Raw genomic sequence first — 25427 nt, 5'->3', positions numbered from 1 at the left:
TTTTCCAATGTAAAATCTGAATAAATGCATTGAACACGCACAAAAAAAATGGGGGGGGGGGGGGGGGGGCGCTACTTCGCGGTTATAATTTATTGCGGCGGGTTCTGGTCCCCATTAACCGCGAAAAACGAGGGATCCCTGTATTTCTGAAAAGCTTTAAGAAGCAGGACTCATTCCCACAACTCGTCGGGCCGGTGTTGGGCCGACAGCTCAAATCCAAGCCGAAAATAACGCGTCACCGGCGGACGACGGGAGCGATGTGAGGCGCCCCCTCCACCCGAGAGCATGCCGCTTAATTTGACTCAACAGTGTGTTTCTTCATTTATATTCCCGCTAAATACACAAGCTTGACGCCAATTTAACGGGAGCTATTTTTTTTCATGGGAGATTTGGCTACCTCTGGCAGTGTTCAACGCAAGCTGCAACGAATGGCAGTAACTTTTTTATATCGCAAAATGTGAAAACGATTGAAACCATTACTCACCAAATTCAATCTGCTGGCAAATACAGGCAAGTGTGTGTGCTGCGCTCTGGTCTGCCCCGGTGTGGATAAGGACTGCTTTTTTTTCGCAGCTTTGCAATGCAACCAAAGGCTCTCCGAGCACTCCATGTACAGTAAGGAGTGCGCGTGTTTGGAGTAATGGAACGCAGCTTAGACCGATGATTGGTTCTCGTCAGCGAAGCATCTAGAAGGATTTGCTGACTGTGTTCTTAAGTGCTCAGTTTACGTACTAAGTTAATCACATGATAATCATAATAATAATAATTAAATAAAACCTCCCGACCCCCCCCCCCCTCCTCCCAAAAAGAATTTCTCCTCGGATCTACGCAATTCACGTAGGTCGCCCTTTTTGACTTCAAAACGGCGAATTTCGCCGAAAGGTGAGAGATTTTCATGCTATAAAATGGCACTTGAGAGTTAAATCGGGTGAGCCAATACTTTTGGCAATAGTGTTGATGCACATCATACAAGGATTAGACAAAAAACATTTTCCTGCATGCAAAATCTGATGAAGCCGCCATGCATGACAGACAAAAACAGTCATTGACCACTGCTTTTCACACCAACACACGCATGTCTCTTAATTCGATCCTTCCGAGTGAATCCTTGACCACAAACTGAGCAGGAAAAAGGTTTTTCACCAGTGTGGGCTCTTTCATGACTTTGTAAGACTTGCTTTTGAGAGAATCCTTGACCACAAAATGAGCAGGAAAAAGGTTTTTCGCCAGTGTGGGTTCTTGTGTGTCTTGTTAAGTGTTGCTTTTGAGAGAACCCTTGACCACAAACTGAGCAGGAATAAGGTTTTTCGCCAGTGTGGGTTCTTGTGTGTTTTGTCAAGGCTCCCGCCTGAACAAAACCTTTTCCACAAACTGAGCAGGAAAGAGGTTTTTCGCCAGTGTGGATTCTCACGTGTCTTTTTAAGTCTCCAGCCTGACGAAAACCTTTTCCACAAACTAAGCAGGAAAAAGGTTTTTCGCCAGTGTGGGTTCTTGTGTGTTTTCTTAAGTCTCCTGCATGAACAAAACCTTTTCCACAAACTGAGCAGGAAAAAGGTTTTTCACCAGTCTGGGTTCTTGTGTGTTTTGTTAGGTATTCCTTCTGAGCGAATCTTTCACCACAAACTGAACAGAAAAAAGCGTTTTCACCAGTGTGGCTCCTCATATGCTTACGACATGTATACATATTAGCAAAGGTTTTCCCACACTGAGAGCATTTGCAGAGTTTGTCGTCACCGTGAGATGTCTTATGACCATCATCATTGTAAGGTGAGTGTGACGTGGCGCCATCTCTGTGTGAAGGAGCAATGTAAATGCCTGCTTGCAATCCTTCTGTTGAGCTGCTGCTACTCCCCCCGCTTGGAGGCTCCGCCCCTCTGCTGGCCTCACTCGGACCATCTTCACTCTTCACAGGCTCACCAGTCAACCTGATGATATGCTCCTCCTCTTTACTATATGGCAACTCTTCCTCCTCCTCCTTTTTGATTGAAAGGTACTCTTCGGTCTCCTTCTGTTGACAAGGCTCTGGCTCCTCCTCCTCTTTGATTTGGGGGAGCTCAACATCCTCTTTTACGCCAGGAGATTCTGGCTCAGCACCAAGATATTTTCTGAAACCTGCAAGACACATGAAAACCACCGATATGTTTTATGGACCACCAACAAATCATCGGCCAGTCTTTTCTTTGTGCAAATCTTGGAGACAAGTACAGTTATTCCTCACGACTTCGCGATTCACGTTGCGCAGATTTAGTCCCTGATTTATGCACACCCCAACCCTCCCCCGATGCAGTCTAGATGAGCAGTGATCTAACATTAACAATAATGTCGGCTCCAGGCGTGTCGATTAATGGTTGCATTCTAACTATAATCCAACCGAAAGAAGCATGGAATGCACTGTCCCCGTGGGAGACAAGTGTGGCGGCTGTGGCCACACACTTGGTGGAGAAAATACCTGTACTACGAATCTGAAGCGGCACATCAAAGTTCGACACGCTGATATTTATGCAAAGGTAAGTTGTTACAAGTCATTTTAAAGGGATCTACGGATAGAAAGACGTGGTTCTTAAAAGATAAATGTTAGTACGAGTTATACTAATTTGAGATGACCCCTTTTAATGTTTTCGTTTTCTTAAAATTTGTAACATTATTTTAACTAGTAGGTCGCCATTGCTGATTACGTTGCAAGGCAATGACGTCACATGAACACGCTGCCGGACTTCCACAGTTTCACTCTAACTACATAAACATGTCGTCGGTTCTGCCCTTCCAATTTGAACCCAAGCGGAATATTAATGAGAAGGACAACCCTGTCGATATTTTACAAAACGAGCAGCAAAAGCTGAATGAACACGAAAGACTGGATGAGAGGAGTAGCATCTATGTGTCAAGTTCGCAAGTGACAGCTAAGACTCTCCTGCTCTAGTGACGGAAAAGGAGATTGATGTAAAAAAATATTTGCATATCTTCACAGTAAACTATTGTGAGTTCCAACTTATTCTAATATTATCGAGATACTTAGCATCCACAGCTGTCGTGTGCTTTGCATATGATTAAAGTGCGTACGACAAGATAAAAAAAAAGTCTTAAATAGCATTATTATGTGAATTAGAATTATATTTTGAGACGATTCGACTATATACAACAATTTGGCAAAACGCAGATGACGAGAAATTAGTCTTTTAAGCTGCCAGTTAGCCACACCTACCATTATAGACCCGACCCACATGACGTCACAACTCCTTCCTCCTGACTGGTGCCGCCCAATTGTCCGTCAACACATCATGTTTCCCTGTTACGGCTATGTACATTCCTCCTATTTACGACGTGTTTTTCTGCTCGTTAACATTAATAATCAAAATGGTGAAGGCGTGTGTGGCGGTCGGCTGCAATAACAGAGAAGATAGACGGAGAAGACGGAGAGACTTGAAGTTTTACCGGATTCCGAGAGACCCGGAGAGAAGAGAGCGAGATGGGCTGCTGCAATTCGACGAGAAAACTGGGCTCCAAACGATTACCACAGATTATGTAGTAGTCATTTTATATCTGGTAAGATGCATTTAATATATATTTAGAGGGTTTTGGGCTGACAACCACAATTAAGATCATTGCTAGGCTAATCGCCGACAACATACACGTATGTATTTAGTGAGAGTGCTATCGCTAAACCATATAAACAGGGGTGCACATAAGTGGTCCGCATGCGCGCATGCGTACTGGACATAGACAACGCGCGGGCACTCAACGGATTCCATACGCTTTTGCGTACCGATGGCTGACCACTGTAGTTGCGGCGGACACGAGAAAATCACTTCTCAAAATGTCAAAGAGGCAGGCCCCACTGAGTACCGGTAATTATTTCCGTGTTCCCCCACCCCCGTCAAAAGACAGACAGACGAGAGAGACGTCACCGGAGCTAGCGAAAAAATAGGACATTTGCTGAAAAGTGGTTGCAGGAGGTAGGTACCATGGCTAGAAGCAAATGATGCTTGCACGGAAATGTGGTACAAAATTTGCCGTGAGAATTCCAATGTCGCTAATAAAAGCAGCGCGTTTTATGTAGAAGGGTCAAAGAATTTCAGCCATCCAAACTTTGAAAAGCACGGAAAAAAAACAGAGCATGTGGCACTTAAGCAAACTATCGATGTCAGACAGCACCCCACTCGGCCTGCACAGCGCTATGCACTGACAAACGTGTTTTTGCTCGCATTTCACAAAGCTAAACATGTACGTTCAATGAGCTCTTATGAGGAGGAGGGCATCCCACTTTTACAAAGGCTTGGAGTTAATATGGGAGCCGCATAATGCCCTTTATTTTGAATTGGTGCTTTTATGTTTATTTCTTTACATTTCACTTCGAAGTAATGGCAATTTTGTTGTGCCAGTTGATGTTAATCGAGCATTAACTGTTAATATAATTAATTAAAGGTAATTGGCTCTAAATAAAGCTTGTCATAATTTTATCGCATCAGGCGGGTCGGCTCTCAAGCTCAATGAGGACCAAGTCACAATTCCAGGTCCTCCTCTGAGAACCTGGGCAAAAAAATTATGTGCACCCCTGCATATAAACATTAAAAGCCCTAACTCCATTGACAAACGACATGAAATACATTAGACTTGACAGTGGATGTTAGCAATAACAAAAGATTTTGAATTGAAAATTTCGTAACTCACCTTTCCAAGCACAAGATAGATTCCTGCCGAATTTTCGTGGACGAGGACCTGTTTCACCCAACCAGCAACGAAGTATTTATAAGCCTCCAAGCTCTTGAAGTTTTTCAAACTTTCGTGAGAATAGGCTGATTTTGTGTGGACAAGATAGTTCAGGGTAGCTAGCAGATGTCAGGCAAATACGGCAGAGAAGGCGGGTCGAAAAACATCGATTTAGGCATCAAATATGGATCTGGCGAATGGATAAACTGAAGCTTTTCCACATAACGCCTTTTATGCAACGCATCAAGTGAGTTTACGGCATCCGAAAGCACCGGGTCTTCCATGAAATGCATTATAAATTGCTCGATCAATTGAGACCATTGATAATACAGACACAAAATGACGGACAAGTGGGCGGAACCATACAGCGAGCACGTGATTTTGTGACGTCGGTGGGTAGGGTCTATAGGGCTCGAGCTTCCCCAACAGGAGGATGACGTCGGCAGGAGAATGGTTTCATCTGATTCAGACTTCAGCCCATTGAGGGGGAATTATTCATAACGAGGAAAATGCGACGAAGACAGCCGCAAAATGTAATTTTTTCAATCTCTCTACTCCAATATTTTTTACAGGATATTATTTTTATCCATTTTTCCCCAATTGCTAAATAAATGGTATGATCATGACAAATAACAGTCTTGTGCTAAATGGAATATGAAATATCAAAAATGCATTTATTCAGTACGACATGGCAAAATTACTCCATAAGGGGCAAAACTGTCGACTTCACTTTTTCTGTCGCACCTCCCGAACGATATTTTATGCCACCGGAATTAGTCAGGCTTTTGTCATTTCCCTTCCCCCGGCTTCGGAGAGCGTAAACAAACCAGGAGCCGTGACAGCTAGCCGACATGCTAACCCAAACCATGTGATGTTTCAAAGTCTATTATCGGCTTTCGAAGCGAAAAATCACTCAAAACTACTCAGGATAATGTCACTCAGTGGCGGGGTTGTCCATTGTCTTCGCTGATCGGCAACCCACGCAGCGGCGAGCAAATTACAGCTCGTCCCCTGCTGCAGGCAGGAGAGCACGTTTGCTGGCGCAACAGCTAGAGAATTACTCCGCTGTGAAAAGTGTAGTTTGAAAGAGGGAGAGTATTGTTTAAATAATGCCACTCAACTTGAGAGTTAAACAGGTGAGCCAATACTTTTGGCAATAGTGTGGCTCCACATCATACAAGGATTGGACAAAGCACATGTAAGGCACCAATACTGCCAATCCTCAACAGGATTTCAGGAAACTACAGACTACAATTGACCTGCATGCACAATCTGATGAAGCCACCATGCATGACAGACAAAACAGTCATTGACCACTGCTTCTCACGCCAACACACACGTGTCTCTCAATTCGATCCTTCCGAGTGAATCCTTGACCACAAACTGAGCAGGAAAAAGGTTTTTCGCCAGCGTGGGTACTTTTGTGTACTTTTAAGGCACGCTTATAGACCCTACTCACCAACGTCACAGAATGACGTCACTGTATCCGGCCGCCATATTGTCTCTGTTTAGCTCTATTCTCAATGGTTTCAATTAGTCGTTCAGTTTATAGAGCAATTCATGAAAGCCCCGGTGCTTTCAGACGCTGTAAACTCATTGGATGCGTTGCATAAAAGGCGTTATGTGGAAAAGCTTCAGTCTATCCATTCGCCAGATCCATATTTGATGCCTAAATCGATATTTTTCGACCCGCTGTCTTTGCCCTCTCTGCCTGACATCTGCTACCCTGATATCTACAACTATCTTGTCCACACAAAATCAGCCTATTCTCACGAAAGTTTGAAAAACTTTAAGAGCAGCACTCTAAGCAACATCACCACGTGTGACCCTTTACTTCCAATTTTCTAAAATAGCGACAATCAATAAAAAAAAAAAGTTGACTGCGATGGCCGACGCTTCGAGGATAGGTGGATATTGGACTATTTCTTCAATAAAACACGCAACAACTGTGTCTGCCTCATTTGCAAAGAGACAGTCGCTGTTTTTAAAGAGTTCGATGTGACGAAATAATATTACCGAACAAGACACGCTGACATGTACAACATTACAGGGAAGATACGCAGCGAGAAATTGTAGCAACTAGAAGCTAGTTTAATTTCACAGCCGCAGTATTTCGCAAGAGCCCGAGTGTCGAAAGAGAACGCCACAAAGGCGAGATTGTTGAAATTATGAATCAATTAAAAAAATAAATGTGACACACAGAAGGGCTTGCTAAAATTTGTTTAAATATATTGTTCTATGTGAATCAGCCAAAGTAGCACCCCACATTTTTACCACACCAAATCTGGCCCCCTTTGCAAAAGGTTTGGACACACCTGTTTAACTGATGATCCGTAGACGAGGCCAGCTTCTTTCACTTGGTACCAGCTAAATATTATTCAAAATGTAATGATGGTGGAAGAAATAAGCACCTTGAATTTGAAACTGTATGTTGTCGGCGATTAGCCTCGCAATGATCTTAATTGTGGTTGTCAGCCCAAAACCCTCTAAATCTATATTAAATGCATCTTACCAGATATAAAATGACTACTACATAATCTGTGGTAATCGTTTGGAGCCCCATTTTCTCGTCAAATTGCAGCAGTCCATCTTGCTCTCCTCTCCGGGTCTCTCAGATTACAGTAGAACTTCAAGTCTCTCCGTCCATCTTCTCTGTTACTGCAACCAACCGCCACACACGCCTTCACCATTATGATTATTAATGTTAATGAGCAGAAAAACACGCCATAATAGGAGGAATTTACGAAGCAGTAATGCGTTAACATGACGAGTAGACAGACAACATGGCGCGGAGGCGTGGTTGTGACGTCATATGAGTAGGGTCTATGACTGAATATTTTTTTAGAGAATTTTTTACCACAAACTGAGCATGAAAAAGGTTTTTCACCAGTGTGGGTTTTTGTGTGTGTTTAAGGCGCTCTTCTGAGTGAATCTTTTTCCACAAACTGAGCAGAAAAAAAGGTTTTTCACCAGTGTGGGTTCTTGTGTGTCCTTTTAAGTGGTGACGTTGAATGAACACTTGACCACAAACTGAGCAGGAAAAAGGGTTTTCACCAGTGTTGGTTTTTGTGTGTACTTTTAAGTGGTGAATTTGAGTGAATCCTTGACCACAAACTGAGCAGGAAAAAGGTTTTTCTCCGGTGTACGTTCTTATGTGTATTTGTAAGTTATGCTTTTTAGCGAAACCCCGACCAAAAACTGAACAAGAAAAAGGTTTTTCACCAGTGTGGGTTCTTGTGTGTCTAAGATGCTCTTCTGAGTGAATTTTTTACCACAAACTGAGCAGACAAGAGGATTTTCACCAGTGTGGCTCCTCATATGCATACGACAAGTATTGTAAGCAAGCAAAGGTTTTCCCATGGTGAGGTTTCTTCTGACCATCATTTTTGTAAGGTGAGTGTGACGTGGCGCCATTTCCATCTGATTGTGCGATGAAAATGTGTGCTTGCGATCCTTCTATTGAGCTGCTGCTTGGAGGCTCCATCCGTCTGCTGGCCTCACTTAACCATCCTCACTATTCGAGGGCTCACCAGTCGTCATGGTGATATCGTTCTCCTCCTTAACGTATGGCAGCTCTACCTCCTCCTTTTTGATTGGAAGGTTTACTTCTCTCTTTAGCTGTTGAGCGTCAGGACAAAGATATTTGCTGAAACCTGCAAGACACAAGAAGACAAATGATATATTTTATGAACCGTCTTTCCAGCTACTAGGCCGTGAGGTTAGACTGGCTGAGAGAGCAAGAGAGAAGAACCCTAACAAAGATCTATTTGAAATATTTCATTAGCCAGGCTAATGACGTAGCTCTTAGCTACAGTAGATGTAGGTAAAATGCGTGATTACTTCTCCGTTACCCTTCGTAATAATAGGGCTTTTTTCTCGTCGCAATAGTACGACTTACATGTCAAAGTCCATTTTTCCTCTCTTTTATTAACATCGGGGTACCATTTAGCTTAGCAAGGAGAGGTAAGAGTCATTTTTTGAGTGTCCAATAGCTTGCGAAATTTTTTTTAAAAAAAGCATTTATCAAGGTTTCATCAGCCATGATTACGTATCCGTCCGCCAAAACAGCCTGATATCACAAATACAAGTACACCTGCCCCTCTGCTATTGGATGCATTGTCGATGTTAGCGCAACGGCGCTCTGAAAATAGCGCAAGGCTCTATTTTTGGCCTTGCCTCTAAGCGCAAATTCATTCACGCTTGCTGTTCCGTCCAAGACGGCCCTCCACCGCTTACTCTCGCCGAAAAGTCCGATCCAAAATACTGCAATATCCCTGATGGGGAGAAGAAGGACAGGAGTCAGGTATTGGCTTCCCCACTTGATTGTAGCAACAATAATGAAGAAAAACAATAACAAATAACAGCGGGCTGCAACGACCTGTGAATGGTATCTCGCCCATTCTCCCAACTCGCTTGCCCCAACGTCAAAGCTCTCCACTCTAAAGGGGGCCATGCTTTGTTATGGATATTACAATACACAATAGGTTGCAGCTGAACCCTTCACACGAAGCTGCCGCTAGTTTGAAACGGCCTTAAAGAAAAAACATCTCATTTTCAGGGAGTGGCGTTTTTTTATCTTTGTGTGGCGCTGCGCCACAAACTATTATATGTAGGGGAAACCCTGAAATCAGACTTCGTATTTCAATAATTTCAATAACGTGACAATTCTCGATTGACTGATAAGAAAACGCACACTGCAAAATGATGGGTTCCATGCAAGAACTCCCAGTCCCCCCTCCCCCCGCTGACACCAAAGCACCAGAAGTATGCCAAAAACCAAGTGGACAAACCACAAAGGTTTTGGGATACTGTTCTCTGGAGTGATGAGACCAAACGACCTTTTTGGGCCAATGGATCAACGGTACGTGTGGAGGAGAAAGAATGATGCTTATAAAGAAAAGAAAACCCTATCTACTGTGAAGCACAGTGGGGGAGCCAGTCATCCACTGAGGTGGTTTTTTGCTTTTTCATCTACAGGGAATCTTCAGCGTGTGCAAGATATTATGAATTCAATTCAATACCAAGAGATCTTGGATGCAAATGACATGCAGTCGTTGACAAAGCTGAGGCTTGGGTGAGGTTGGACAATGATCCTAAGCTCAGGGTAGCCAACTCCGGTCCTCGAGGGCCCCCTATCCAGCTTGTTTTCCATGTCTCCCTCCTCCAAAACACGACTCAAATAAACAGGATCGTTATCAGGCTCCTGCAGAGCTTACTGATGAGCTGATCATTTGATTCAGGTGTTTTAAAGGAGGGAGACATGGAAAATAAGCTGGATAGGGGCCCTCGAGGACTGGAGTTGGCTACCCCTGTCCTAAGCAAACCTCAACATCTACCACATCTTGGTTGCATAAGAAGTGCTGGAAGATTCTGGAGTGGCCATCGCAATTACCAGACTTAAAGGGTATGTAGTGCCCTGGGAAAATTTTAATATTCCATCATTTATCCATAAACACATGCCTTTTGTATTCATATCATGCCACTTCGTGTAATTACACACAAGAAAATGAGAGAAATTTGGCTCGATTGTCAAGCTAAAACGACCGGCGCCCGAGATCTGGCAGATTGTGTGCGTGACATCACGACAAGTGAAGAGAGTGCCACCAGCCACAAGGGGGGCAGCGCCTGTCTGAATCAATATAATTCCTTCTAGTGAGGGGAGAATTAGGGGTGTTTTGAGCTGTTTATGCTGATGCATTGTGTTCGTCCTGCACATATTCCAGGTTCCCTCATGAAGAAACACCCCTCGTTGTCAATAAAATAATTCAGAATTGACAGTGAGGGGTGTTTCTTCAACAAGAAAAAGGCTCAGTGCTTAAATACTGAATGGCGGCGATGATGGCAGACAATTTCGTTTCTAGTTTCAGCGACGAATCCGACGTAGAAGGACGTAACGAATGTTCATCTAATGGTGACGAGGAGAGTTATGAAGCTTTAATCGGTGTTTTAGGTTACCAATTTGAGCCCAAACGAACGCCAATGCAGCGTAATGAAACGGTCATTGAGGGGAGCAATGACTCTGATGAAACACCGGCAGCAGATCGTGTGGGAAACACCAATGATTTGTTTTGCATTTCTTTTTGTAAAGCTGGTACACCGTGACTGCAAAATAAAGGAATGCATAGAATAATTATCATTTATTGCGCTATCATAGCTTTTCGCTCTGCCAACAGACACAAATATGAATGGGATCAGAGGATTTGTTCTATATATTTTACGAACGATAATTTATACATGTGTCCAGTCCTGTATCCAATGTGTGACATTTTTTTAATTATAAAAGAGTACTAACTCTGGCCATTTCGAGCTTGGCTGCTCCCCCCCTTTGCTAAGCTTTAGCCTCCTTTACCAGTCATCATCCTCTTTCTTGATATCTCGGGACATTTAGGTGGCTGCACCTGTATGGTCAGCACCGCATCTCCTTTGAGCAGCAATCTTTTAGCAAAACCCGATTTCTCTTGTCCATAGTTCGAGAAGCTTTCAGGTGGAAAATGCGCACCACAGAAAAGCGTGCCGGAGGCTGTGTCTAGAAAATTAGCCCTATTTGTACGGACGAACTTTACCCATTGTCTGTGTAGTCCAGCTTTTTTTTTCGCGTTCAGGAACTCATGGATACTCTATTCCGATAAATAACTATTTGTACACCACATAGCACAGCAGTTTTGAACCATTTTTGTGATGTTTTGGTCAAACAAACCCCAGCGCTACTCTCTCGTCGTTAAAAAAACAATGGCACCTGGCTCCGCCTCGACTGTCAATCACTTGTCGTGACGTCTCCGCCCCATTCGGCAGTTTCCGGAACACTTTCGGAAATGTTCGTCATTTTCGATCTATTTTCGATAATTGCTCATTAATGTGATTGATTTTTTTGTGAACTTTATCAATATTTGTTGTCTTGGCACCAGGGGCGGACTGGGACTAAAAAGCAGCCCTGGACTTTGACTCAGCCCAGCCCACAAGAATCGCTTTACGAAGGGAAACAGACCCCCTAGGGGTGTCCGGGGGCATACCGCCCAACCCCGGGGAGAATTTTTTTTACATTTTATTGTAAAATGCATCAATTTCTTGCACTTTAAGAGAAAATGAAGAAAATATGTCTAGACTGTCACTGTCTGGGTGGCACGGTGGCTTAGTGGTTAGCACATCTGCCTCACAGTTCTGAGATCAAGGGTTCAATCCCGGGCTTCGGCCTTCCTGTGTGGAGTTTGCATGTTCTCCCCGTGCCTGCGTGGGTTTCCTCCGGGAACTCCGGTTTCCTCCCACATCCCAAAAACATGCATGGTAGGCTGATTGAACACTCTAAATTGTCCGTAGGTATGAGTGTGTGCGTGAATGGTTGTATGTCTCCTTGTGCCCTGTGATTGGCTGGCAACCAGTTCAGGGTGTCCCCTGCCTACTGCCCGTAGTTGGCTGGGATAGGCTCCAGCACCTCCGTGACCCTCGTGAGGAAAAGCGGCATGGAAAATGAATGAATGAATGAATGTCACTGTCTGACTTGGGGCGCTCAAAGTACTGCAAGGCTGAACTGGAGTTGGGTTCATTTTCTGTACTAGCTCTATGATAGACCTAAATAAACAAATGAAAGAATGTATTTTTCAAAGCAAGTTTTAAGTATTCGGGCAAATTCCACATTCTGAAACTGTCAATGATGATGACAATGACAATAAATTCATTCATTCATGTATCCGATTGATTATAATATATCTCTATATATCTCTGTCTATAAAACAATTTCATTGTTTATGCCATAATTCAGTGGTCTCCAAACTATTCCACATAGGGCCGCAGCGGGCACAGGATTTCATTCCAACAAAACAAGACAACACCTATGCACCAATCTGGTGTCTTACAAGTGTAATCAGTTGATTGCAGTCAGGTGCTGCTTGTTTTAGCAGAAACTTCATTGGTTAAACCAGGGGTTCCCAACCTATTCCACTAAGGCACACTGTGGGTGCAGGATTTCATTCTTACCAAACAAGATGACAACACTTTTTCCCCAATCTGGTGTTTTACAAGTGCAATCAGTTGATTGCAGTCAGGTGTGGCTTGTTTTAGCAGAAGCCTCATTGGTTCAACTGTCTCTGCTGGATCGGCTGGAACAAAAACCAGGACCCACAGTGTGCCTTGAGGACTGGGTTGAAAACCCCTGGGTTAAACTGTCGGTACTCGATCGGTTGAAAGAAAAACCAGGCCCCACAGCGGCCCTTGAGGACCGGTTTGGAGACCCCTGCCATAATTAATCTTGCCATACAAATAATAAATTTCAATGAAAATACAATAAACATTTCAAGACAAATCCTGTATACATAACCTTCATTGGAAAGTATTAACCAGAAAACAAAACGATATATAAATGATTAAAAATATATATCAATTTAACTACCTAAACTGTAAAGTAAAACCATTCATTTTATTAATATTTTGTTATATTTCTTCTGAATTAATATTGCTGCTGCGTGTGCATACGTTGTTTTACAGCTAAAATATTTTTTCTTAGGAGAGTGATAGTAGGACTAGCATATTGTAACTTGACACGATTGCCAACGGGTACATCGACTAGCTGGCACTAACCCTTTAATTGTCATTTATTTCATTTAAAATGTACCTACCTGGTGGATAACAATTGCCAGTATACCGAACAAGTGACCCTCTTCATCCATTTTTACTTGCTCTGCGCTTGTCTGGGGAACTTCCACCAGTTTATCATTACCCCCTCCCTCTTTTTTTCTCTCTCCCTGAACCGGCTGCGCGTCAGAGCGGCTGCCGCTCCCCCTCTCACGCCGGGAGTGGGCTGCTGTTACCCGACGTGGCCGTTGCAGCCAGACTGCTGCTTGCGAAAATATTTGTCAATTTATGACATTTTGATGCTTCGCTCTCCAGTTTAATTTTTTTCTTCCTAACCTTCTTCGCGCCACCCTTCTCTTTTCTTTTTTTGCCACCACCATCCATATTGTGCATTAACGCTCGTCGCCATTTTGCTTCCACAAGGAACCAATGAAGGCAACTTTGTGCTTCTTTCGTTCTTCTATCAGACTGGCGATGAACAGCCAAGCGCATTGCTGCCACCTGTTGGATTGGATGCGAACTGTAGATAATCAGAGGCAAGGGGGGACAAAAACAGTGATGTATAATGAATGGCGGCCGCCGGCCGTCCAGGGCACCGGCCGTTCTGTGATCCTCCAGAACCCACAGATTACCAGTCCGCCGCTGCTTGGCACATCACGGTTCTATTGATGTCTCACACCCCCTTTGCCGCTACATACTCTTTAAATCCCATTGAAAATCTCTGGTGTGGTACTTGAAGGCAGCTGCAGCACGCAAGCCCAAAAATGTTAATGAACTGGAGGCTTTTGCCCATGAGGAATGGGGAAAGAAATATGTGGATCACTGCAAGAAACTTATGTCAAGCTATGCTTCACGTCTAAAGGATGTTATTGTTGCAAAGAATGTTGTACTAAGTACTAAAGTTATACATACCTGAGGGGTTGAATTATTTTGTCAATTAAGTAATCACAGAAAGGCCAAAAAAAATGGTCATTATTTGATGTGATTATAAAGAAGACGAAAAATGAATTTCTAACTTGCAAAAACACCATCTACTTTGGGGGGTTCAAAAATTAGTTACACAACTGTACATGTCGTAGTATACTATAATATTAATACTACATATTTTAAATATGTATTTTGTAAAACGATTTTTTTAGAATCATGTTCGAAAGGTGAAGTCACAGTGTGTTGCCTATATGCACCAGTAAGGGAAATCAGTTGACCATTTGCAGTGCGTTGGTGCCATCTGCCGGTCAGAATAATTCGCTGCATCTTTTTTTGTCACAGTTTGGCTCATTCACTTACACAGTCAGGTGTCTAGCGGTAGCATTGACACTCGTGAATGCTTTGTGTTATGTTTGTGCCCATTTGTGTTTTCATACCCTTTAATAGTAAATATATTCATCAATGACATTGACAGTAATACAGTAAGCAGACTGTTAATTAACAATATGAGTGATCACCTACCAGTTATTACAGTTTGTAACAGCACCCAGCTAAGAAAGTTGCCAGAGCAGAATGTCAAGTACAGGCGAGTGAGGAACTCATTTAAAAAGGATTTATTGGCACAAAATTGGGAAAATGTATGTAACGGAATTGATATCGACTGTGTATATGAAACATTTAATATATTCACATCATTATATGACAAAAACTGTCCAATACAGCGGTAGAGAAGAAAACAAAAGTACAAAGATCGACCATGGTTCATGAAGGGATTACAAAACGCTTGTAAGAAGAAAAATACACTGTATAGAGAATTCATAAAACAAAGAACTACAAAGGCAGAAAAAAATATAAAAATAAAATGACCAATATCATAAGGGTATGTACGAAACAATACGATCGTAAAAAAATAGTATAACAACAAAAACGACATGCAACATCTAGCATGAGGGACAAATCCATGTTTGACCCCCCCTAGCAACAGTTGCAAACGTCATGAATATTAATGAGCAAAAGTGACGTGTTACGTATGGTACGCTATTTTAATAAACATCTTATGTTCTTAAATAGTTAAAATTGAGGATTTGCATTGAGGAACTGTGTGGGGAAAAATTAGGAGATGGAGGTTGGGTTTACTGTTTGTTCTGTTGTATTTTTTTTTCCAATGATTTACAAAAATAAAAGTTAATTTTGAATGAAAATGTGTTTGTGTTATAGGAATAACTGTACCAAAAGCAGTTTTATCTGCATTTCAGTGGTTTTCCGAGGTTTGACCCCCCCCCCCCCCCCCAAATTCTGGCTCCATGGCGATCGTCATGTCAGGGAGTTCCGGCAAGAGGCAGAGGAGGAACTGCCACAGGCAGTTCTACCAAGGCTTCTGAGGAATCAAAGACTAAAAAATGAATATAGTTTTCATTTTATGGCCTGTTTTTCACAGTGAAAGGCAAAGTATCTAACACATTTTATATTGTAGTTTATACATAAATACGGATATAATGTATTACATCCTGTGTATGATATTTTTATATATATAGTCACTATTTTGCACTCTTGCCTTTGACCATACCTGCTTTTTTTTGTTGGATTATTAATTATAAAATTATTCATTCTCATTTTTTCTGTTGAATGTTTATCCAAACAAGTTGAATAAATATCACGCTTAAAAATGTTTCGTCGAGCATATTGGGTTGTCAATGGGACATCAATATTACAAATTTTGACAAAAACTGTTTGTCTTTTTAGGTCCAAAATGTTGATGATAACTGGTTGAACAAAACAACAGTTTGGACATGAAAGTTATGGTGTCCTAAAAAAGGGACCCTTTCATCAGTGTGGGTTATTGTGTGTACTTTTAAGTGTTGCATTTGAGTGAATCCTTAACCACAAACTGAAAAGGAAAAAGGTTTTTTGCCAGTGTGGGTTCTTGTGTGTACTTTTAAGGTACTCTTATGACTGAATCCTTGACCACAAACTGAGCAGGAAAAAGGTTTTTCACCAGTGTGGGTTCTTGTGTGTGTGTGTTTAAGGTGCTCTTATGACTGAATCCTTGACCACAAACTGAGCAGGAAAAAGGTTGTTCACCAGTGTGGGTTCTTGTGTGTGTGTTTAAGGTGCTCTTGTGAGCGAATCTTTTTCGACAAACTGAACAGGAAAAAGGTTTTTCACCAGTGTGGGTTCTTGTGTGTACTTTTAAGGCACTCTTATGTCTGAATCCTTGACCACAAACTGAGCAGGAAAAAGGTTTTTCACCAGTGTGGGTTCTTGTGTGTACTTTTAAGACACTCTTACGACTGAATCCTTGACCACAAACTGAGCAGGAAAAAGCTTTTTCACCAGTGTGGGTTCTTGTGTGTAATTTTAAGGCACTCTTGTGACTGAATCCTTGACCACAAACTGAGCAGGAAAAAGGTTTTTCACCAGTGTGGGTTTTTGTGTGTCTGTCTAAGGTGCTCTTCTGAGTGAATCTTTTTCCACAAACTGAGCAGGAAAAAGGTTTTTCACCAGTGTGGGTTCTTGTGTGTCTGTCTAAATGGTGCTTATGAGCGAATCTTTGACCACAAACTGGGCAGGAAAAAGGTTTTTCACCAGTATGGGTTCTTGTGTGTCTGTCTAAGTTGCTCTTCCGAGTGAATTTTAGACCACAAACTGAGCAGACAAGAGGATTTTCACCAGTGTGGCTCCTCATATGCATTCGACAAGTATAGTTTCTAGCAAAGGTTTTCCAACGGTGAGATTTCTTATGACCATCGTCTTTGTAAGGTGAGTGTGACAGGGCGCCATTTCTATCTAATGGTGCGATGAAAATATGTGCTTGCGATCCATCTGTTGAGCTGCTGCCTAGAGGCTGTGTCGCTCTGCTGACCTCACTCGGACCATCCTCATATTTCAAGGGCTCACCAGTCGACATGGTGATATTGTCCTCCTCTTTAACGTATGGCAGCTCTACCTCCTCCTTTTTGATTGGAAGTTGTACTTCTCTCTGTAGCTGTTGAGCGTCAGGACCAAGATATTTGCTGAAACCTGCAAGACACAAGAAGACAAATGATATACAGTATTTTATGGACTGTCTATCCAGCTACTCGGCCATGAGGATAGACTGGCTGAGAGAGCGAGAGTGGATATAGACCCTACTCACCAACGTCAAAGAATGACATGTCGCTGTATCCAGCCGCCATATTGTCCGTCATTGTTTATCCGTTTTCTCAATGGTTTCAATTTGTCGTGCAATTTATAGTGCAATTCATGGAAGCCCGGGTGCTTTCAGACGCTGTAAACTCATTGGATGCGTTGCATAAAAGCCGTTATGTGGAAAAGCTTCAGTCTATCCATTCGCCAGATCCATATTTGATGCCTAAATCGATGTTTTTCGACCCGCTGTCTTTGCCCTCTCTGCCTGACATCTGCTACCCTGATATCTACAACTACCTTGTCCACACAAAATCAGCCTAGTCTCACGAAAATTTGAAAAACTTTAAGAGCAGCACTCTAAGCAACATTACCCCGTGTGACCCTTTACGTCCATTTTTCTAAAATGGCGACAATCAATAAAAAAAAAAAAAAGTTGACTGCGATGGCCGACGCTTCAAGGATAGGTGGCTATTGGACTATTTCTTCAATAAAACACGCAACAACTGTGTCTGCCTCATTTGCAAAGAGACAGTCGCTGTTTTTAACGAGTTCGATGTGACGCAATAATGATAATACCAAAAAAGACACGCTGACATGTACGACAACATTACAGGGAAGATACGCAGCGAGAAATTATAGCAACTCTAAGCTAGTTTAATTTCACAGCAGCAGTATCTCGCAAGAGGCCGAGTGTCGAAAGAGAACGCCACAAAGACGAGACTGTTGAAATTATGAATTTAAAAAAATAATAGAGCAAATGTGACACACAGAAGGGCTTGCTAAAATTTGTTTAAATACAGTGATACCTCAGCTCACGAACATAATTGGTTCCCAGAAAGTGTGTGTAAGGCGAAAAGTTCGTCTTCTGAACATTTATTTCCCATAAGAAACCATTAAAATGGGAATAATCCGTTCCCAGGTCCCCATTAAACATAATTTTCTACTAAATAAGCCTTAAAACTACACAAAAATATACCTTATTTTATGTATAATAAATGTGCTATTGTATTATAATTAAAGAAATAAAATGTACTGTAGAATAAAGTCGTTTTATTTACCTTTGTGATGGTAGTTGATGGCTTGATGGAATGGAGTGGAAGGAGGAGGGAGGGAGGGAGTTACTGTTTGGATGGAGAGTGTTACCGGCAAAGTGCGCAGTTAGCGTAGACTCCAGCGCTGTGTCCCACACATGCTTTTGGTTGTTAATAAAAGTGCCCACAAAAAGCCATCCGACGCCTCTGGGTGTTTGTATGCACACCGCCACCTTTCTGGAGAGGAAATCGGGCGAACCGAAGACAAGCGACGACAACGAGCCAACGTGACTCGCCGGTCCACTTCTCACTACGGTGGGAAGCTGAAAGCACCGCCAATTACCAGTCGAGGGCGAATTGATAACACGAGTCACCTTCCATAATGACTGTAGGTAACTCTTTTTCGGTCCCATAATAGCAAAAGTACACTCAATATGGTCCAAAATGTCTATTAAACACAAACCACGTCCGCACTCAACGAAAGGGAGGGGACGAACTGGGACGCCGTGAGCGTGCGTCAGTTTCTCGTGGCGCTGTTCGACCGCGTGGTTTGGTTTGTCCGCCGAAAACTAGTTCGTCAGCAGAGACTATATGCTCGCGAATTTAATGTTCTTGAGGCGAAAAGTTCGTGAGCTTAAGCGTTCGTGAGCTGAGGTATCACTGTATATTGTTCTATGTAAATCAGCCAAGGTAGCCCCCGGCATTTTTACCACACTAAATCTGGCCCCCTTTGCAAAAGGTTTGGACACACCTGTTTAACTGATGATCCGTAGACGAGGCCAGCTTCTTTCACTTGGTCCCAGCTAAATATTATTCAAAATGTAATGATGGTGGAAGAAATAAGCATCTTGAATTTGAAACAGTATGTTGTCGGCGATTAGCCTCGCTATGATCTTAATTGTGGTTGTCAGCCCAAAACCCTCTAAATATATATTAAATGCATCTTACCAGATATAAAATGACTACTACATAATCTGTGGTAATCGTTTGGAGCCCAGGTTTCTCGTCGAATTGCAGCAGTCCATCTCGCTCTCCTCTCCGGGTCTCTCGGAATACGGTAGAACTTCAAGTCTCTCCGTCTATCTTCTCTGTTATTGCAACCAACCGCCACACACGCCTTCACCATTTTGATTATTAATGTTAACGAGCAGAAAAACACGCCATAATAGGAGGAATTTACGTAGCGGTAATGCGTCAACACGACGAGTTGACGGACAATATGGCGCGGAGGCGTGGTTGTGACGTCATGTGAGTAGGGGTATAAGCGCATGTACAAGATGCATTCTGGGCTGCCATTCCCATGACAATGCTGCACCGATTGGCTGTTAGTCATCGTGCATTCACACGCCTACATCCTTCAGGCGCAAGCAGTGGCAATTTTATTTATTGATTTTATTATTATTATTATTTATTGATTTAAAAAAAAAAAAATCAAACAAAAATGTAAGCAGTTACAATTTTAATCATGACTTGAGTATTTTTTTTTCTTCTGGGAAAGTATTTCTTTGTATTTCGTGTTTAATGTAATTGATTGTATGTTATTGTATGAGAATACTATAATATGCGATAAATCACCTTTACTGCTCTTATAATTTTTCTTATGATTGTCTTAATTTACGCAGGCTTTGAGTAGCTTCTTAAAAGGTATGACAACACCTGGGGAAATGCTAATATTCCATCATTTATCCATCAACGCATGCCTTTTGAATTCATATCATGCCACTTCGTGTAATTACACACATCGCAACACCAAGAAAATGATAGAAATTAGGTCGATTGTCAAGCTAAAAGGACCCGCCCCCGAGATGGCGGAAATCTAGCATATTGTGTGCGTGACGTCACTATAGGGAAACATCCGGCTCAGTGCTTAGCACTGATAGCGGCGATGATGGTGGACAATCTTGTTTCTATTTGCAGCGACGAATCCGACGGAACGTACATTCTTCTAATGGTGATGAGGAGAGCTATGAACCTTTCTTTGGTGTTTTGGGTTATCAATTTGAGCCCAAACGAAAGCCAATGCAGCCTAATGAAAGGATCATTGAGGGTAGCAATCACACTGATGAAGCACCGGCGGCAACAGAATCACCGAATGGTTTGTTTTGCATTTCATTTTGTGAAGCTGATACACCGTGACCGCAAAATAATGCATAGAATAATTATCATTTAATATGCTATCATCGGTTTCGCTCTGCCAACCGACACAAATAGGAATGGGATTAGAGGATTTGTTCTATATAATTTACGAGCGATAATTTATACATGTGTCCAGTCCTATATCCAATGCGTGATATGTTTTTTATTATAAAAGAGTACTGACTCTGGCCATTTCCCTCCTTTGCTTTGCCTGGAGTGGTGAGGTGGTCTCATCAGAGCCAGTCATCGTCCTCTTTCACCGGGCACCGCATCTGCTTTCAGCAGCAATTTCTTAGCAAAACCTGATTTCATTTGCCCATAGTTCGTATAGCTTTCAGGTGTAAAATGCGCACCACACACAGGGTCCCCCCAGGATTGATCCATCTAAATTCAAGACTTTTAAGACCTTTTTTAATGCCATTTCAACTGAAAATTAATACTTTTCTCGCACCCATTATTTAGATAATATTGAATCATATTTAAAAAATAAAGCACTGAACATCAAATTTAACCTCAATTACTAAGTGTGTTTGACAAAAGAATGCACATTTACTGAAGACACAATTAAAACACATTTAAATATAAGGTCTTTCAGATTTTTTTCCCCCAGGATAAAATGGATTTTACACTATTTTTGTAAAGCAACTTCAGAAATTACATTTGCAATACAACAGGTTTCCCTTTTAAGACGACCTAGTCAAGGTGGTAGGTTGGTGATTGTCAAGTGGGTCACCTTTAACTGGTGATTGTCAAGTTGGTCACCTTAACAGTAAAGTGCTTGGGAAGATCTTGCAATTGGCATTGAAAGTTTAAAAAACAGCCACTAAATGGCAGTAGTTTACCATTAATTATCACAAAATAAAAAAGCGGTGACCATTTCCCTCGGTAATTGTTTTTTTCTAATCACATTGCAAGTATACAAAACACATGTTAATCGTTTGTTAGCTATTGAAGACATTTCTTTTAATCAGATAGAGAAAATCCATACTCTTATTCAATCAAGAAAAACATTTAAATATACCAGGAGGTGTTTTACTATCACCTACATTATAATTTGCCTATCACCATGCCATGTTATTCAGATCAACGTTAACACGCACTCGTTTCAATAATAGTGTCAACCGTGTTGTGCCGAAAAATGTCCCCCCCGCGTGAAATGTCCCCCCTGACGGGAACGCTTATTTATAACGCTTTATTGAGGTGAAAACATCAAATGTTTTCATGGACGCATTACAGGAATGGATTTATGACTGTAAAATCAGTTTTAAATAAATAAATTACACAAATTAGTAGTACTGTATTTTAGTAACAAATCGTGGACTGGGCCACATAACCATCTTACAACAGAAATGTATTAGTCTACAGGTTTTCACGACCATATCCCAATGACAATCACAAAGGTATGACATTTATTAGTTCAAGCAGAGTATAATAATACATATTCACGGTACAAGAAAATTGTTTCCATGTCCGTCGTTTGGTAAGAAAAAGCTGTTTGTACGAGTGACGTGTGGGCGCTCAATAATAAAATTAAGCAAATAAATAAAATAAAATAAACGCTCAATTAAGCGTTATAAATAAGCGTTCCCGTCAGGGGGGACATTTCACGCGGGGCGGCTATTTTTCGGCAGGGCGGCTATTTTTCGGCACAACAGTTGTTATCTACGACTCCGGTTTATCCATGCTAAGGCTTGTGCACCTGCCAATACCCCATTGAACATGGGTAACTCTTGAGTTAAAACTACGAAATTCACATTCAGTCGAAAGGCAAACCGCGCAGACATACATTATTGCATTTAACACATTTTAACTGGAGAAATTGGCAACTTACTTTGAAATGTTAAGCAGGTCCACTGCCTTCGCATGACCCATAAACTGCGACCCAAAGTATCTGGATGCGACTTGGTCGCCGATCCAATACCTCACATGCTGGTCCAACTGTTTGGACTTGGTTGTCTTGTTGAGGCTTTCGTCGAACATAACTACTAAGGTATCTGAGCAGTTCCTTACGTTAGCACACAGTACTGTGCGATTGCCTGCTGTTGTGATGTTGATGCTAATGATGCTAACAGCGCGCACACACGAGGTGCATTATGATTTGTTGTGCAGTGCATCGTAAAAATTCTACGCGTCATCTTCGTTATAGATTTAAAAAAAAAAAAAAAAAAACTTTGTCACGTATATAATTTAGGTTGCACTGAGATGTTCTTCAAAATTAAAACCACGGTGAAAAGATTCCAGACTTACGACAGCTAATTTAATACTTTTAATACCTTTAATAATGGAAAACTAAATTCAGAGCTTTTTTAATACTTTTAATAACCCGCGGGTACCCTGCACACAAAACCGTGCCGGAGGCTGGGTCTGCAAATTAGCCCTCTTAGCACTGACAAACTTTACTCATTGTCTGCGTAGTGCAGCTCTTTTTCTCGCGCTTGGGAACTCATGGGTACTACATTGCGACAAATGGCTATTTGTAAACCACATAGCATGACAGGTTTGAACCATTTTAACGATTTTTTGATAAAACACGAACGCAACTCTCTCGTCGATAAACAACGATGGCACCTGCCTCGACCTTTTGTTTCCTTGTTATGACGTCTCCGCCCCATTCGGCTGTTTCCGGAACACTTTTGGAAATGTTCGTCATTTTCGATCTATTTTCGATAATTGCTCATTAATGTGATTGATTTTTTTGTTAACTTTATCAATATTTGTTATTTTGGCACATAACGTTTCTAATGATGTCCCACACCCCCTTTGCGTTTTCATACCCTTTAAGGAGACCAGACTCACACATGATCCTAGCTCAGCATTATGAGATGATGTACACTTTGTGAATATGAATGTGTGTGTGTTTAAATTGAAATTGAATTAGTACTACTTTACCACAACAATAATAGTCCTTCTGTTCATGGACCTTTTTGAAGGAGTAGGGGGAAATTGTAATACCCGTGTAAAGAGTTTCCTAGCTTCGGTGAGAAGGTGAATAGTTTTTTTGTTGTTGTTTGTGAACTACATTTCCACATAAACGAACATCGGGGTACCATTTAGCTTAGCAAGGAGTCATTTTTCGAATGTCCCCGAGCTCGCGAAACTAAAAAAAAAAAAAAGCGGATTAATAAATGTTTCGTCAGCCATGATTACGTATCCGTCTGCTGAAACAGCCTGATAGCACAAATATTAGTACGCCTGCCGCTCTGCTATTGGATGCGTTGTTGACGTTAGCGTGGCAGGGCTCTGAACATAGAGCAAGGCTCTATTTTTGGCCACGCCTCTCGGCACAAATTCATTCACACTTGCTGTTCTGTCGAAGATAGCCGTCCACCGCTCACTCTCGCCGAAAAGTCCGATCCTAAATACTGTAATGCCCCGGATGAGGGAAACAAGGACAAGAGTCTGCATTGGCTTACCCACTTTATAGTAGCAACAATAATAAAGAAAAACAATAACAGCGGGCTGCAATGACCTGTGACCGCTATCTCGCCTATTCTCCCAACTCACTTGCCCAGACGTCACAGCTCCCCAGTCTTAAGGGGGCAGTGCATTGTTACGGACTTTACAATACACAATGAATAGGTTGCAGCAGAACCCTTCACACGAAGTTGCCGCTAGTTTTGAAACGGCCTTAAAGAAAAAACATCTCATTTGCAGGGAGTGGCGTTTTTATCTTTGTGTGGCGCTGTGCCGCAATCTGTTATATGTAGGGGAAACCCTGCAATTAGACTTCATATTTGAAAGAAAAAACGTGACAATTCTCGAGTGACCGATAACAAAATTTTTATTGCGATAACAATTTTTGCCATACTGCCCAGGCTGACACCCAACATCCTCTTTTGCCTGGACATGTCCACTTTTTACATCCTGACAGGGGCGCCCGGCGGGGTTTTATAAATTCATGAAAATATCCATTTATTATTTTTCACAGGACCAATTAGCGCACGTTGCAATTTACTAACGCTTTGCACAGAATACTACGGTACTGTACTGACTGTGATGCGTTCCCCGAGAGTAGATAGCTTAGTAGTGCTTGTCTCGGTGGTTCTTCCATTTTTTTTATGCAATTGCTGACCTTGCATCTTGGCAATCTTTATGTCTTGACGAGACTTGCTCTTCGATGATACTCCAGTCGGCTTGGTCCATTTTTGCGTGTAGCAGAACACTGTTTGAAAATGGCAGTGATTTTGGGCTGAACCGGAAACAACAGTCTGAGCGGACCAATCACAGTCCGTTTCTGCTACGTCATACGCGTCTACGCGACGCGAAGATAGAAAATTCGAGAGGAGCGCGTAAAGCTACGACGCAGGGTGTAACTCGGGTCTTCCTTGACGGCGCAGGTCTGACGCGGAAGCATAACTCCGCCTTTACTCTATGAAGTATTTATGATTATATTCAACTTAATAATGACAGGGTATTTGATCATTGATTTAAATTGATATTCTGGCATCTTCATAATGAATATTACATTTACAATACAATACATTATAATACATTTCTTGTAATGTTATTTTTTTAAGAAAACAACACCAAATTATTTAGGTTGGTTTAAGAATATTTTAGGGGGGCTGAAGCCCCACTCAAACACCCTTGATTACGTCACTGGGTTCAATAAATGATTATCTTTGTGATTCAAAACGATAGACGTCCAATTCAATCAAACAGGGAGGCCTGGCCTTGAATGCTCATCTTTCAATTCAAATTCAACACCATGGGGACGGAAAAAAATGAATAGTATTTCATGAATCGGTGAACCAACCTGCTAGTCTGCGGAAAACAACTTTTACTTGCATCTTACAAGCAGTCGAGAGTTGATGTCGTCGCTAAGCTTTTGCGCCACAAAGTAGTGACCACTACCTCCTCGTAACAGAATTCACCGAGGGAACTAATGTGGGGCACGTGCGCAAGCAACTGGGTGTTATCTGGTCACGTACG

General features: G+C 41.9%; 1 protein-coding gene across 3 annotated transcripts in view; it reads right to left on the bottom strand.

Moving 5' to 3' along the window:
- Positions 1 to 981: 981 nt before the first annotated feature.
- The window catches only part of LOC130928073 (oocyte zinc finger protein XlCOF6.1-like), a 48535-nt gene continuing 24089 nt past the window's right edge, over positions 982 to 25427 (bottom strand). The window contains exons 3-4 of one of the 3 annotated variants that reach the window (XM_057854297.1): positions 8238 to 8360; positions 982 to 2112 (exon numbers count right to left, since the gene is read on the bottom strand). In XM_057854297.1, coding sequence (XP_057710280.1) covers positions 1043 to 2112; positions 8238 to 8360 — 1193 coding nt within the window. In that variant the 3' untranslated portion in view covers positions 982 to 1042. Of the gene's footprint in view, positions 2113 to 8068; positions 8361 to 15496; positions 17221 to 25427 lie in introns of those variants that run through there. The other 2 variants (XM_057854299.1, XM_057854298.1) reach the window with 2 other exon arrangements.

The sequence above is a fragment of the Corythoichthys intestinalis genome, chromosome 13 (assembly GCF_030265065.1).
Source record: "Corythoichthys intestinalis isolate RoL2023-P3 chromosome 13, ASM3026506v1, whole genome shotgun sequence".
In the NCBI taxonomy this organism is placed as follows: Eukaryota; Metazoa; Chordata; class Actinopteri; order Syngnathiformes; family Syngnathidae; genus Corythoichthys; species Corythoichthys intestinalis.
The sequence above is the reverse complement of the archived record's forward strand: the minus strand, read 5'-3'. Positions and strand labels throughout refer to the sequence as shown.